The sequence below is a fragment of the Clavelina lepadiformis genome, chromosome 3 (assembly GCF_947623445.1).
Source record: "Clavelina lepadiformis chromosome 3, kaClaLepa1.1, whole genome shotgun sequence".
Lineage (NCBI taxonomy): Eukaryota > Metazoa > Chordata > Ascidiacea > Aplousobranchia > Clavelinidae > Clavelina > Clavelina lepadiformis.
In genome coordinates, this window is record NC_135242.1 from 2,789,967 (window position 1) to 2,804,385 (window position 14,419).

Sequence of the window (14,419 nt, forward strand, 5' to 3'; positions counted from 1 at the left end):
TTGCGGTGTTGGTGACATGGCTTGTGTCACAACCATTAAGACTCGTTCTACTGTTACAATTGCTCTGAATAAATAAAGTCATTTAACAATTTACTTTTTATTGCACAACTCCAAAATTTAAAATGATTAAAAAAGCAGAGTATAAGTGCTGAGTGACTACTTTAATGGATGCAATCAAAGCTGGTTTCATAAATAAACAGAAGCTTGACTGTGGCTAACACACACATTGGCTAGTACATGAAAGCTGATGTCATTGACGCAATAAACATTACGATTATTATGCAAGTACAACAATACCAAAATGAGGAATAATTAATCGACAAGTTAAGAGCACACGCAAAAAAATTGGCACCAGACATATTGCATTCGACCTCAAAGGATCAAGCACTTCTTTTGTTTTGCATCTTCTCGGGAATTTATTATCATCTGGTAAAAGAGGATGGCACGCAGAGTGCGAAACTGGACCTTAAAGTCTCCATCAACAAATGAGTCATCGCCAGCATAGGTTGAAAGTTCTTCAAGTAACGGACGATATTCTTTGGTGATCTTATCACGCTGGAATGGCTTTTCCAAATCCAATTTGCTGAAAGAGTCCAGCAAGCTTTGAAAAAATTCGACAATAATCTGGGATTTTCTTGGAGAAGGTGAAAGTTGTTTGCATGATGCAGATCCGCACTGAATCATACGCAAGGCCATATCATTTCGGCTACGCAAGTAAAGCTGCTTTGTAATGTTCCCAATTTCAAAGCACAAAGTGGCAACATCGTCCTGCGAGAGCGACACCTTCTTCAGGGCTGAAATTGCTTCATTGCATAAGCCATCAATATCGTCTTTGTTAAGCAAAATTTTTAACCTCAAAAGAAAGAATTTACTTTGAACCTCTAAGAAACAGTCTTTTTGGTATTCATGGTGCTGCAAACAGTCACAAAGAAATTCTAGGGTGTCACTTTCCTTATCCAATGTTGGATACTCTTCAACAAGTTTGCAGATATCTGCAAAAACCAATGTAGTTTCATAATTACGTGGTTGATATTTATGAATATTTCTGTTAGGTCACCTTCATTAAGCCACAAAAGTACAGGACAGTTTACTCATGCCACTTACTTTGAACAGATATGTGAACATTGCTTATTTCTCTTTTTGCTGGGTCATCGCCTAGAGACTCTCTATAGTATAGCAAGGCGAATTTGGGATTTTCTTTGTTTCTATAGGTAACAGCCAAGTTGTTGCAGCAGGATCCGTACAAACCAAACTCTTTACAGCTTGCCCCGAGCACATTTTCAAGCAAAGTTACGGCCTGTAGTAAAAGATCTATACCTTGGTCTGTGTCACCAATTTCCTCATAACACTGGGCCATGCACTGCCAGCAGGCTGCCTTTGCCTCGGCTAAAATGGTCTTGTCGTTGCACTTTGTGGACTGAATCGATGATAGTTGGGTTTCCAATGATTCTATTATGTCCATAAAGTCCAGATCAGCCTGATCCTTGACAAGAAGAATAATTCCATTGAAGATGTGTGCACAATCTTTTATGAGTCCCAGCTTGGCGGTTGAAGTAAAGATACATTTTGCTACAATCCCAGCTGACTGTAGCAGGAGAACCGAAACACTTGCAATGGCTTTGCTGTTTTCCTTTTTCTCTGTGATAAGTTTCTTTGCACAAGAGGACAATTCAGTTCCAAGTATAATGGCTTCCTCTTCTTCCAGAGAAATGTTCTCAAGAGATGTTCTCAGATTATTGCATTCTCGCAGGGCTCCATCCAAGTATTGCTGGGATGCTAAAGTCTCTACGGACTTCAGTTTTGACATGTAACTCCTGAAACCTTAATTAATTCAGAAATCAGAAGGTTGAAGTTAAGCCCACAGCCCATTTCCCTACTAACGTTATCCAAAAGCAGTGAATACTTGCAATACAATTTAGGTTAAAAAATGTGTCTGAGAGAGTTCTTACCGTCGCTTAGATGGCTCCAATGTAAATCCCATTCGTCTTCATCTGTAGATTGCTGTAATTCAATCATATTTTGTGCAACAACCTTTTTTAGAGCACCCTTGTGAGCTGTTTAAAGGTTTCAAGTTAAAAAATGAATTCTCTTTTCATGATTTTTCAAAAATGAAATACTGCAAATTCTAGTAACAAATGTAAAGCTCTCACAAGCCACATAACATGTTTACCCTTTGTCCCAGATGCTACAACGTCTATTGGCCCTGAGTTTTCAAAATCCTGGTAGACTTTCCTGATATTGACGTAAGGTAGTACACTTGCAACATGACCAGCAACTTTTGCATCATTCACATCCTTGAGCTTTTTTTGGAGCCCATCTCGAACATCGATCATCGCTGGCCTATTCTCCGGATGCTTGGATATGCATTTGGTCATGAGGTCCTCCAGCAATGAAAAGATCTCAATTCCATTGCTCTCATCCGACCCTAACATGTCTTCCCTCATTTGCTGCAAAGAAGCAATGTCAAACGATATGTGAGAAATATCCTGTTGCATAATGGCAAAAATCTTTGCCATGGACGGATACTTCCGAGTTATTGCAACGAGCAGAATGATGCCAAAGCTGTAGACATCCATTGCTGTGCTCAGTCGGTCGTAGTCTTCTGCCAATCGTTCCGGAGCAGCAAACAACAGAGTGCACTCGAGACCTTCTCCAGGTTTATCAGGACCTGCTTTCAAGCTTCCTGTGCGGTGGGACAAAACAGCTCCACCAAAGTCAGCGATCTTGCAGTTCAAGTCGAGAGTAAGGAGAATGTTCTGTGGCTTCAAATCTCCGTGAGCAATTCTTTGATTTTTCATAAGATTGTGGAGATAGGTTATTCCATCAGATACCTCATAACCCATTCGAAGTAGCAGAGAAACTGGAATCCTCGGGACACTTTCATTTGTTAGCAGGTCATGTAAAGAGCCAGCCGGCATGAACTCCATCACCATACCGATCCACCCCCGACACTTAAGCACACCTTCGATGCGTATGACATTTTTGTGCCTTGCCAACCGCATTAAGTTAATCTCCTTTTCAAATCTGCGTGCAACACCCGAATAACATTATATAGTAGTCGAGATACATATTATGAACGCAGAAGCTTAGCTGGCATTAAAAGACAACCAGCTAGCTAACTTTTTTAAAACTCACTCAAAAACTTTATGTAATGAAATGCCAAACCAAGACTTACTTCGCCTTGGCTTTTTTCTCTTCTTTTTGCGTTAATTGTTGACATTTGATTGCTAGTTCACCCAGAACATTATGGAAACCAATCAGAACCTTTCCATAACCCCCTTCACCAAGAGTGTTGTTGGCATTGTTGCAGTGGATTTCATTCGCATTGAAATGGTGCAGACCAGTTACAGAAGCAACTAAATTCTGTGAAGACATAAATATTTTAACAGCTTCAAGTATGACTAAATCTGAATCCGATAGATCCTAAGTCAATAAACTATTATTTCGCATCAATTTCAACAGGTGAGGATTGTAATTTGGTAGTGGAATACTTTATACAATTGGACAACACTAACTTTATAGGCTACACACAAAAATTAGCAACCATGTCAAACTACAGTGTCGTTAAAAGGAAAACAAGGCAGATGTACACAAACTGAAGTCCGTTATTTGGTTATCATTTTAATTACAATGTCACTTGTTGCCAAGGCAATTTAATAAACAGGAAAGTTCAGGCCTGTGCTTGATTGACAGGTGGTAAAAATAAAAAAACCAATCCAAAACAATAACTTAAGACATGCACAGCAGTTTTTATAACAATCTCCTCAGGTTGCTCTCCATTGGCTGCACAGGTCTTGTGAACAATGTAGTGAGTTGGTAGTAGGTGACAAATTTAACAAATCTATTGGGTTTGCACTTGCATCGTAGCCCAGACTTAGTAAAAAATATCCCGCAAACAATACGTTTGTATAGCCACCACCCAATCCTTATATATGGTATAAGCAAGTTCAAAAGTCTGCGTTTTTGGTAATAGCAAATAATCCAAAATAATTTTGCACAACACAGAAATCAAATTTAAGACATTGTCACATTCAAGTACCGTATGTTTGTCTTCAGATCGATAATTCTTTTAAAGTACTAATATGCCAACTGTTGTGGTACGAACAAGTTTTGGTTAAACATTAATGAGCAACAAATAAGTCTCAGCAAAGCAAATATTTGAATGCTACATATAACTGTCCATGATCCAAAGAACATTGTATTTACACCAACTATGGAAAACATTACTAGAAATTCACAGAAATGACGTAGAAAAACAACTAATCAAAGACTAATATGAAAAATAAGTTAATCAAATAACCACAACAATTTGTACTATGAAAAATTTCAATGGGCTCATGAAGAAACCTAATTGCTAACTGAGATCAATGAAATAAATCTATTTAGCTATGTCTAATACAAAGTTCTATAACCTTTTTCCACACATTGTACATGCTTTGCCACATCACACAAAACCACTCTATTACAAAACCAATATGACCATTGATAGATAAAAAACCAATAATAATCTTAAGCATTGAGAATATGTGGTTTTTACAGAATATTTTCAGAAATGTTTTTATACGCACAGTGCATTACACAGCTCCACCCAAATACACATATGCTTTAAGTATATACACACTCTTACCTTTTTCATTTTTCTGAAGACTTTTTGATGTTAGGTTCTTCAGCTTCCGTTTTACTGCCGCTATGAAAGGTAGATGTCACCTTTAAAGCCATGCTATATGATGTTTGTTGACTCTTGAACATAAAGGCAAACAAAGGGATCGTTTGGACAAAGTGTTTGCGTGCAGACACACGGTAGCCTTAAGAATTAAAAAGCAAAAACGTCCGAGGGAAAATGACACTAGAAGGAAAGGTTGCAGTCAGAAATTTGAAGTTTGAAAGGTTCAATACGTGATGTTTTATTTTGCATAATTAACTCAACATGTCCAAGGTATGTGAAAACTAACCGGTAAAACGTCTATAACTGTGTATAAGCAGACTTAAAAACTATTTTAACAATTGTCTTTTGCAGTAAGTAGTGTGAAACGTTATGCTAGACAGCTTAGATTAAATATTATTATTATATCTATTTATAACACATTCACTTAATATTCAGCCTCATTGAACAATTATGGTTTATCATTTGCAGAATGATCTAAACTTTTTGGGCAAAAAGAAGCCAACTTTTCCGGCAGAGAATATTTTTTGCAATGAAAAAGGAAATGTGCTTGGTAGTGGTGGCTTTGCTACTGTTTGGGTGGGATATCATGAACAGCATGGAAAATTAGCGGTCAAATGCATTGACTTGAAGGGATCTGCGCAAGCAATGAGAAAAATGAAAGACGAGTAAGTGGAGGTTATCCAACAAATTACAACCCGATTTTTACCTAAGATTAGTCCAAGGTCTGATAAACTACTGCGCTCATTTTCATTTAGCATTCTAGCGGAGGCAGGTGCGATGGCCCTGGCTAAACACAAACACATCATCGACATCAAAGGTGTAACAAAAGGTGTTACCTGGGTTGGTATTGTGATGGAATTTATGTCAGCCGGCTCACTTCAGGACTTAATTGACAACGAAAAAATTAAAATTCTTCCACAACTGCTGACTCGAATGTCATATGAGATGGCTGATGGCATTACATATCTACATAACCGAGATGAAAAACGCAGAATTATTCACGGTGACTTGAAACCGGCAAACATACTTCTTGGTCCTCATCTTCACTGCAAGATAGCTGACTTTGGGGGAGCTGTATTTTCTCTTCACACTGTTTTAGCTAAAAATCAACCCTCAAATGAGGTGGTGGAGCAATTTACACTCATGTTCGGTGCCCCTGAGGTGAATTCAAATACTCGACCTAGCAAAGCAATGGATGTATACAGCTTTGGGGTTATACTTCTCATTGCAATGGCGGGATGTTACCCTGAAGATGAATTCGATACTTCTCCTAATGAGCTTCTCCAACATCTTTCACAATCCAAGGACACAAATGAACGCAACTTGACAGAGGATGAACGTCGAGAAACTCGTGACATTTCTTCCATGCTAGAGGGAATCGTGACAAAATGCCTTGATAAACATCCCGACATCAGGCCACCAATCACGGCCATACGAAGTCAGCTGTACGAGATCCTACATAAACTGGTTGATCCTTCAACCTTAGCCAAGCAAGTAGCAGACCTGCTTCATGATATTCCTCTGAACAAAGATACATTGGACAAGAAAAATCACACTTCTCTTGCCAAGTTAAAGGAGAGCAAAGGTAAAAGACTTTTATGTTAAATCCACAAACATGCATTTTTAATGATACTCCATAAAATTAATAAAGTACTCAAAAACTGTACCAAATACGGGTACTTGACTTTTACTTGAAAGAAGCAGACCAATTTTCTGAAATTATTACAGGTAATTTACTCAGCACAAAGTGCATATTTACAAAGTCATACATTTAAATATTGTTTTACAGGGAGTTTGGCAAACTGTGATGAATCATCCAGTGGAGTAACAGGTTAGTTAAATTAATTCCCATAACAAATTAGCTCTGAAAACTGCCTCTGAGCTATGCCTAAATACTGCAAGTAATTTGCAGAGATTTCTTAGATGTTAATGTCAGCAAATGTTGATATGGTAATAAATTAGTCAAATGTTTGATATTTGCATGTTGTGTATACACTGTAATTTAATGTAATGTTGTCTAAAGTGTAATGTTTTTTTTTTTTCCTTTTCAGGTTACAGAGATTTTAAAAAAACAACAACTTTGATCAAGAAAGCCATTGCATCTAACCTTGCAGAAAAAGTTTCCAGAAAATGTGAGGAACTTGTGACTTTTCTCAATAAAGAAAGCTTAACAGATGATGAGTTACTTAAAGCAGAAAATGATGTTACTGGTCTGATTAGCATAATAGAAAAGAATATTTCCATGGCCAGTGTAAAACTACTGCATGGGGTTGCGGAAATTTGCAGAATTTGGCCTAAACCTGAAGGCTTGGTTAAGCTAATTAACAAATGGCTTGACGTGGCAAACAATTTCATATGTCTGATTGATGAAAATGATGACACCTTACCTAAGACTATTGGGCAAGTGTTGCTTTATGCAAATGACTTCCTGGATGACCTATCGTCGGTTAAAGAAAATATTTCTGTTCTCAAAGCAAAAGCCACGAGCTGGAAATCAATCGCTACTTGCCATCGTAGAATGGCCAATCCAGAACGTGAATTGCATTTCAACAAGAAAGCTGTAACTGCATTAGAGGATAAGTGGAATGACAGCATGAAGCTTGTAGGTTGCCTATATTCAGCATTGTGCAATAACTTAGGCACAAACTATTATGACAATGACCAGTTTGATTTGGCGGAGTCATTCTTCGTGAAGGCCTATTACGCAAATCAGGATGCAGAGGATTACGAAACAAAAGATAAAAAGATGAAGAACTTAAGACTGATAATTGAAAGTAAGACTTGATTACAATTTGTGTTGCATTTTTTTAATTTTCTTTGCTTGCGTTTTTTGTCAGCCAGAGTTATCTTAAACAACTTCTTGTGCTTTCTAGACATATGTTTGTTGCACGTGAAAACTCAAAATAGATCCAAAAAAAGCACGAGTGAAATTTACCATCATCTAAGCGAAAATCAGAAAACATCCTCCACAACTCTGAATGATCTTATGATCCACTTAATGATTTTACGTTTGGCGCTTTTGCTTCAGCTGCCCAACGATGATGTGAAGATCTTATGTGACAAAGTAAACAAGTATCATGAGGATTGCACACCAGACTCACACAATCTCACATGGTTGTGCAATGTATGTCACAAAATTGCTCAGTCGTTGCTTGAGAGCAATCACGAAGAGCAAGCTGCCAAGATCCTTCAATGTCTTTTGAAGTTCACTCCATTTCTGACCGACCCTGATAAAAAATTATCTCAGATTTACAATGTTTCCGAGCTCATTAACAAAAAAGATTTGCAGCATTTTTTGAAGCAGGAAAAAAGAGATGAAACACCAAACATCTTTCCTCCAATCTGCCACAAAATCATCAAGCAGATTGAAGAATGTGACGGAGGGGATGAAAAGAGAAAGACGATATGCTTAAGTTCTGCTTTGTGCCATGCCAGCTGGAGTTATTTAAAAGCCAAAGACTACAAGGCTTGCTTGGATGCTGCTTCAAAAGCTCTCAACACTTACAAATCTTGTGGAGGAGGAAATGAGCCTGATGTTAACTCGATCAAAGCCAAGGTTAAGTTTTGCGTGGGCATTTGCTACTACCAAATGAAAAACTTTGATTCTGCTAAGTCTGAACTTCAAGAGATGATTGATTTATGCAGAGATGATGAAAAGAAGAAAAATAACGTTAATGTAGCTCAAGCTTACCTTGATGAGATGGAAAGGTCCCCAGATACTTAATGCTGTCATTTTCACTTTTCAATTTGAACGTGCCGTATACATATAACGTACTTGCAAGTATTACATACATATAACGTACTTGCAACTGTAAATAGCAATTTAATTATGATTTATTTATTTATTTTGATAAGGTTAATGCACTCTATATTGTCCTTACATCAAGCGTGATATTTGTGCATGCGTTGCTCTGCCTTCAAGAATTTAATCGTTCTTCACACAAAAATATAATGGATGTCGGCCATATAATAATATATAATTCTGTTACTGAAAGAAAAGAACAACCAACTTTAATGACAAATAATAAACACTGACATTTAATGGATTAGGCTGCAGCCTAAAATTATAAAAAAAATCTAACAAACAAATAATAAATGTAAGAAACAAGTCAAATCCAAGTACTGGCTGAGTCCTGGCATATTTCCTTCACTTAAATTTAATAGAATTGCGTCATCTGCGTTTGTATGATGCGAAGTTCATAAAATTTGCAATTTAGTGTCAAAAAATACATAATTAATAATTAAAAGATTACAATTATTGCCAAATAAATTTGCGAGCCAGACTGGAAAGATTAAAGGTTAGAGTCACGATTTCCTAATCATAAAACTCTATTATTTGGCAATAATTACTATCTGATTCTTACATTCATCATCTTTACGTACACTTGGGGGCCTCAATATAATGCCCTCACTAGACTAATGTACTTTTAAGCCAAACTATTTGTCTTTGCTGAAATTTTTATTCTCGTAAACTACCGTACTGTACTTTCTAATCTAGAGTCAAATTTATTCTTAGTAGATTTGGACAATTTATGTGTGAGCTACGTGAAATGTATAAACTGGACAACAATTTCCTCTGACTTAAGGCAATGTGCTTCTTGACCTATAGACAATGGTCAGGAATTCGACAGAAGCTCCAGAGATTACCTCACTTAAATGAATAGCTTTGATGGTTAAATGTTGCTTAATTTCAATGCAGTGACTGGCAAATTTTCACTGCTGGGTTTATCACTCTCGTTTTGGATGAGGAAAGAAAGCAATGTGGCGGCATAGTGCTTGATGGTCCTCGTAATGTAGTGGTCACGGTTTGAATCCTGCTATTATTTGATTTATGCGTATGTACAAATTGTCCAAATTTATTTTTGATGTATTTTAGTCATGAGAGGGGAGAGTTTGTTTGGAAGGGATTAGTTTTACGTTAATTTACACTTTGGAAAAAAAATGTCATCTAAAATTGAAAATTAACTTTACCGTTTGCCGTATTTTTCTACTTCGGTAAATAGCGGCCGGTAAAATAAGTATCTACTTCACTGGTCACCGTTTACCGAAGTAAGAAAATACCAATTGCGTAACTGGCTAGCCGTTCACCGAAGAAGCTCTTTCCAAATTCGGTAACCGGCAACCGGTGAAATAGACGCTGCCTGCCTAAGCCAAAGGGTTACACTATGTAGGCCTACTTATGTGGCGGCTTGGCTCGCTTTTGTAAAATCCTTACGTCTTTCATAGAAATGTGTTTTCCAGAACAATTGGAGTTTTTAAACTTTCAGTCCCGCCACATCATTCTTATGAAAGAGTTTTCCAGCTAGTAAATGGAGTTTAAAACTTGCCTTTTCAGAACACTGCAAACTACCGTTGGTATATTTGAAAACTTGCTACGAATAACTTCGTGTGAAAGCTCCTTATTTAGTACGTTACCAGGTCGCTTCCAAGTAACTGTTTCCAACTTAACCGAATTTAATTTGCATTGCAAACGCACCGATTTTCTCGTTCACACGCTTTGAAATGTTCATGCCTTTTTTGTCATATATTTCCGCCACATCGCAGCACGTTTTATAAGCTTGAACTTTTGTGTGAGACTCGCTCAGAGCCTCAGAACCTCAGTCACAGACGCGAAGTTATAGACATATGTAATACCGTACTACTGTAGCCGTGGTGATTGAATCAGTAGATATCGTGTAAACAGTCACATGACTTGTGTTCTCGGTTATTTGTAATATTGAGAAAGTGTACAGCACCTACAATAAAAGCCATTCTGGCAAACGGTATTTGTCATAGTATAATAAGAACGCATCGCCGTCAATAAGGTTAGAGAATTCTAACCGCACGCAACAATAGAGTCAGATACTAATGTAGTAGGTTAACTAAGTCAATAACGTAAGCTAAGACCGATAAACTCTGCATCTGTATCTATCGGCATCAAACCCCTGCATTCCAACAACCCCAACCTCGACAGACTACCAACCTCTACACTTATACATTGCGATATTTTACATAATGATTGGTTGTGGATAAACAGCATACTTGATCATTTAAAAATAGGTAACCCAAAAGCATTGCCTGTCCAAAAAACTTACCTGGCTCATTTTACAGGTTACTATTGAAACACTTTGTGAATTCTGATTATGATATGGGTTTGACATACAAACATTTGTATCGCTCGATATGAATTTCTTAGTAGGGTAACTTCCCAATTGCAAGATGCATAGACACCTTGTAAACAACCGCTATAGTTATTAAAAGCATGGGCATGATCACTAGTTGCGGTTGCCGTACTTAATTCAGAAAAAGGAAATAATTTTCCGATGGAAATAGCTAGCCTACGTTGTAACATGTTTCGTTAATTTGACTTTGAAATATATATGTTTTATCCCTTTATTTTGTGTGGTTTATTTTTATTTCAAAACTCCGGTTTGAACTTTAAGCCTAATAGCCTACAATAACCTTAAAATTTATGATAAATCTTTTTGCTTATCCAAGTGTTCTCGTAAATCTTGCTTCCAAACTATAACAGAAAGGATATATATTAAACAACTACCTATGTTGGAAAACAGCCAATCTACTTTAACCTATTTTAACGAAATAACTTCCCGAAATAACTTGGCTTGTTAATATTCGTATAAATATCAAACTATTCACAGGTAGTTCACTATTTTGTTTTCTCAGAAATCCGGATTGTTTGGCACATTCCTATCGTGGGAATCATATTGGTTAATGTGAAATGTTGTTTTTGTTATAGCTCGTTTAAAACACTATCATAGATTTAACTATTCTGTGGAGAAATACCGGCTAAATCAGGGCTATTTGTGGTGAGATTGGATGTTTACTTTAAATGACGTGAAAGCACAACAGTAATGTAACAATCTAAAATGCATGAATGCCGTGAACATTTAAGCTGCACTTTGCTTCAGTCGATTGAACAGCTCTTTATCGAATGAATTTTTGCTCACACATCGCAAATCGTCTTCCGCCACAAACCATATCGTTCATTGTGAACCTTCGTTCTTCGCCCCACAGTTCACCGCATAACTTTTTCCCTTGTTTTCCGTTGGGTTCAAGCGGGGACCATTTGATATCATTGCTTTTTGCCTGTTGTCCATCAATCCAGTTCCACAAGCCGTCACCCTGTTTGTCAGCAAGTCCAACCCAAAGTCCTATCCAAACCGGGCCTCTGTACACACTCCTTGCTGCTTTACTATACGAAGAAAACATCTTTAATCGATAAAAAGTTTAACTGGTCTTTAATTACAAAAAAACAGGAAATATTTTACAATAGCCTTCAATGTAAAATTGCATAAAAAGTCTCGCCTCGGAATTTAGAAGTATGAAATATAAATCTAACTACAACTATATACAATAAATTTGATACAGGACAGAATACCCAAAATATGTTTCGCAATTTGAGGGTTTTTGCGGCATTGACACAAAATCGAACGTAGCTCGTACTCACTATCTTAAGTCGTTATTACGGATTCCTTCCACAGCTAAGTCCCCTCCCATGTTTTGACACAATTTTCTTCCTCTTTCGAAGTTAACTCTTACTGGTAATGATCCACCTTGTTCAGTTGCAAGCTTGTAAGCATAGTCTCCAACAAACTGCCACCCTTCATCTTTAAATTTTTGTGCAGGAAAAGCGTGTTAGCAGAGGAAAGTTAAAACTTTCTTCGAATTTATGGAACTATAGCTTACGTTTATAGAAAAATAAAAGTAGGCAAAAACTCACCTCGCAGACGTGCAAGTCTGTTGCCCTAAAAAAACATTGACAAAATTCAGTATAATTTTTAACTTATTTTCTTACAATAACATCATTACCTGATACTCCGCCCTAGTAAGATCAACTTGGGCGGCTATAACCATCAGTGTGAAGAAGAAAACTCCCAGTGCGGACACCATTCTGTAAGCTTGACGTATAACAGCTAGTATAATCTGACTGGTAGCTCAAGCTCAAAGTAAAAGATCTGAATTGAAATTTTGTGTTTAATTTCATTTAAAACAACGCGACAGTTGAATATTTGGAGCAAGAATCATACGTTATTGGCGAATTGCTTCCTGTATACTATTTCTACTTTTAATAACTCTTTGCTCAAGTTGAGAGAAAGGGAGTTTCCTTCAGAGGTTCATGGAAAGTTAAATTATCAACTTGACGTAGTACCGCAGTATCGGGACATTTATCCAACAGTAGGCTATAATTGCGATGTTTATGGGAATACTACACGGTACTAGGTCCCTGATGAATTTAAAGTTGATGTAAACGCGCTTTATCAGCAAGTCAAAAGACAAAGATCTTTCATAAGGTGGGGTACTGAATATTAAAATTTTTATGATTTTAACGAACGTGCTGTACGAAGAAATTCATCCTGCTAACACAGGGGGATATATTAACAGATGGGGAATTTTACAAGCAATTTCATCAGAACAATTTGCTATACTAGCCTATATTTAACCTCTATGGTAAAATCACTTTCTACTTTTCCTGAAGTTTTGTTATTTTAGTTTTTTCTTAATTTGAAATGTCATTGCAAAAGCTACCCAAGTCTAAAAATGGTGGTCACCGTCAGAACAAAGAAAAAATTCTAGTTGTGGGAAGCAGTTTGCAGAGTCGTAACCAAGTCATCAAACTCGAGTAGCTAGTCAAGTCATTTACCATTTAAGACTTAAGCACAAGTGGCTCGTGTCAAGTCGAGCCGATTAACATTCGAAACCAAGCTAAACAGAAAGTAAAAACGCCATTCCTATCATCCACAAACGTTTTGGATTATTAGAAAATTTGCTTCATTTGGCTGCAACGTACGCATTCGTAGACAAATATAAAAATTTTAAATTACGCTTTAATCTATTCCGATCAAAGAATAGAGATTCGTTTTACATCAATTCTGAAACGTAATTAAAAAGACCTGACTCGAGTCAAGTCGAGTTATTTCAAACGATAACTCGAGTCAAATAATTTTTGTACTTCCTTAGAAAAGGACTCGAGTCAAGTCGTGTCTTTAAAAAAAGTGACTTGAGTCGAGCAACTGATTCGAGTCATAACGACCCTGGCAGTTTACAAATCAAGTTTAACGTAGGGAAAATTTGGCTAGTGGTCTCTTCGAAGCTTAAAGTAAAAGAACTCTGCAGCACTTTGTTTTCAACTCGATTTTGACCTATAACGCTGAAAACTTGTTGGATGCAAAAGGCATTACTTTGGTCGGAAATTGTTACACATATAAAACGATAGGCCTCAATATATTGCCCCTTATTGAATGCTATTACTGAGAATATGACAAAGGGAATTTTTGTCAGGGATTGGCCTGGTTTGACGTCAACATTTGATAACCTATTTTCCGGAAATTTTGGTGGTTGAACTCAAGGTTGGTTGGCTTTATAATCTTATGACAAAAGTACAATAATATCAAATTTTTCGTTATTATTGTCGATAGACACGGGAATCATCCAATGTAGGCAGAACGATACAGGCTGTAACCACGTCACCATAAATTATAGCTGCGACACAATACCAACAGAAGCACAAATATTGGTTGTTATGTAGCGTGCACCACCCTGTCTGCTAGATTGCGGCAGAAAACCACGTTTATTTGCCCAAAGAATTATAGTGTTTTCTCTTCATTCCCTGTTCGCATTTCGAGTCAGTCGTCTTTTAGAAAAGGAGACATACACACGCTCTTCTGTGACGTCTCTCTACGTCATGTTATGTCTGTTTACTAAATTTCCAATAGGCTTATTTCTTAAAGACTGCTGATTAAGCAGTTGCTCTTC

The 14,419-nt window shown here is 37.0% G+C and overlaps 3 protein-coding genes across 4 annotated transcripts; 1 reads left to right on the forward strand and 2 right to left on the reverse strand.

The window, feature by feature from the left end:
- Window positions 1-81: 81 nt before the first annotated feature.
- LOC143448619 (uncharacterized) lies at window positions 82-8,467 on the reverse strand. Of its 2 annotated transcripts, none has more exons than XM_076948433.1 (7): window positions 8,358-8,467; window positions 4,628-4,687; window positions 3,176-3,363; window positions 2,171-3,024; window positions 1,950-2,054; window positions 1,105-1,821; window positions 82-992 (listed from the first exon to the last, which is right to left on the reverse strand). In XM_076948433.1, exons 2-7 carry the CDS (start codon window positions 4,634-4,636, stop codon window positions 373-375), a joined length of 2,493 nt encoding a protein of 830 aa, XP_076804548.1. In that variant the 5' UTR covers window positions 4,637-4,687; window positions 8,358-8,467; the 3' UTR covers window positions 82-372. The 2 variants fall into 2 exon arrangements, with proteins under 2 accessions (XP_076804548.1, XP_076804547.1); XM_076948432.1 differs by having other exon boundaries at window positions 4,628-4,740; window positions 8,358-8,462.
- On the forward strand, window positions 4,795-8,390 carry LOC143448616 (uncharacterized). The gene is made up of 6 exons (XM_076948430.1): window positions 4,795-4,936; window positions 5,135-5,331; window positions 5,422-6,251; window positions 6,456-6,497; window positions 6,718-7,440; window positions 7,540-8,390. The coding sequence occupies exons 1-6, from the start codon at window positions 4,928-4,930 to the stop codon at window positions 8,388-8,390; spliced, it is 2,652 nt and encodes an 883-aa protein (XP_076804545.1). The 5' UTR covers window positions 4,795-4,927.
- Window positions 8,468-11,466: 2,999 nt separating the features above from the next.
- Window positions 11,467-12,643, reverse strand: LOC143449541 (lectin-like). Its single transcript, XM_076949786.1, has 4 exons — window positions 12,476-12,643; window positions 12,387-12,411; window positions 12,114-12,273; window positions 11,467-11,858 (listed from the first exon to the last, which is right to left on the reverse strand). The coding sequence occupies exons 1-4, from the start codon at window positions 12,554-12,556 to the stop codon at window positions 11,591-11,593; spliced, it is 534 nt and encodes a 177-aa protein (XP_076805901.1). The 5' UTR covers window positions 12,557-12,643; the 3' UTR covers window positions 11,467-11,590.
- Between the last annotated feature and the right edge of the window lie 1,776 nt (window positions 12,644-14,419).

What these genes read in the sequence shown, in the direction of transcription:
- LOC143448619 (XM_076948433.1), bottom strand. An exon ending in TTGGAGCCATCTAAGCGACG is followed by an intron (nt 1,822 to 1,949) that starts GTAAGAACTCTC and finishes GAATTAATTAAG; the next exon opens with GTTTCAGGAGTTACATGTCA. An exon ending in TGTTCACATATCTGTTCAAA is followed by an intron (nt 993 to 1,104) that starts GTAAGTGGCATG and finishes TGGTTTTTGCAG; the next exon opens with ATATCTGCAAACTTGTTGAA.
- LOC143448616 (XM_076948430.1), top strand. An exon ending in CAAGTTAAAGGAGAGCAAAG is followed by an intron (nt 6,252 to 6,455) that starts GTAAAAGACTTT and finishes ATTGTTTTACAG; the next exon opens with GGAGTTTGGCAAACTGTGAT. An exon ending in ATCATCCAGTGGAGTAACAG is followed by an intron (nt 6,498 to 6,717) that starts GTTAGTTAAATT and finishes TTTCCTTTTCAG; the next exon opens with GTTACAGAGATTTTAAAAAA.
- LOC143449541 (XM_076949786.1), bottom strand. Translation starts at nt 12,556, where the DNA reads ATGGTGTCCGCACTGGGAGTTTTCTTCTTCACACTGATGGTTATAGCC. An exon ending in CAGACTTGCACGTCTGCGAG is followed by an intron (nt 12,274 to 12,386) that starts GTGAGTTTTTGC and finishes AAAAATTTAAAG; the next exon opens with ATGAAGGGTGGCAGTTTGTT. An exon ending in CGTAATAACGACTTAAGATA is followed by an intron (nt 11,859 to 12,113) that starts GTGAGTACGAGC and finishes TTCTTCGTATAG; the next exon opens with TAAAGCAGCAAGGAGTGTGT.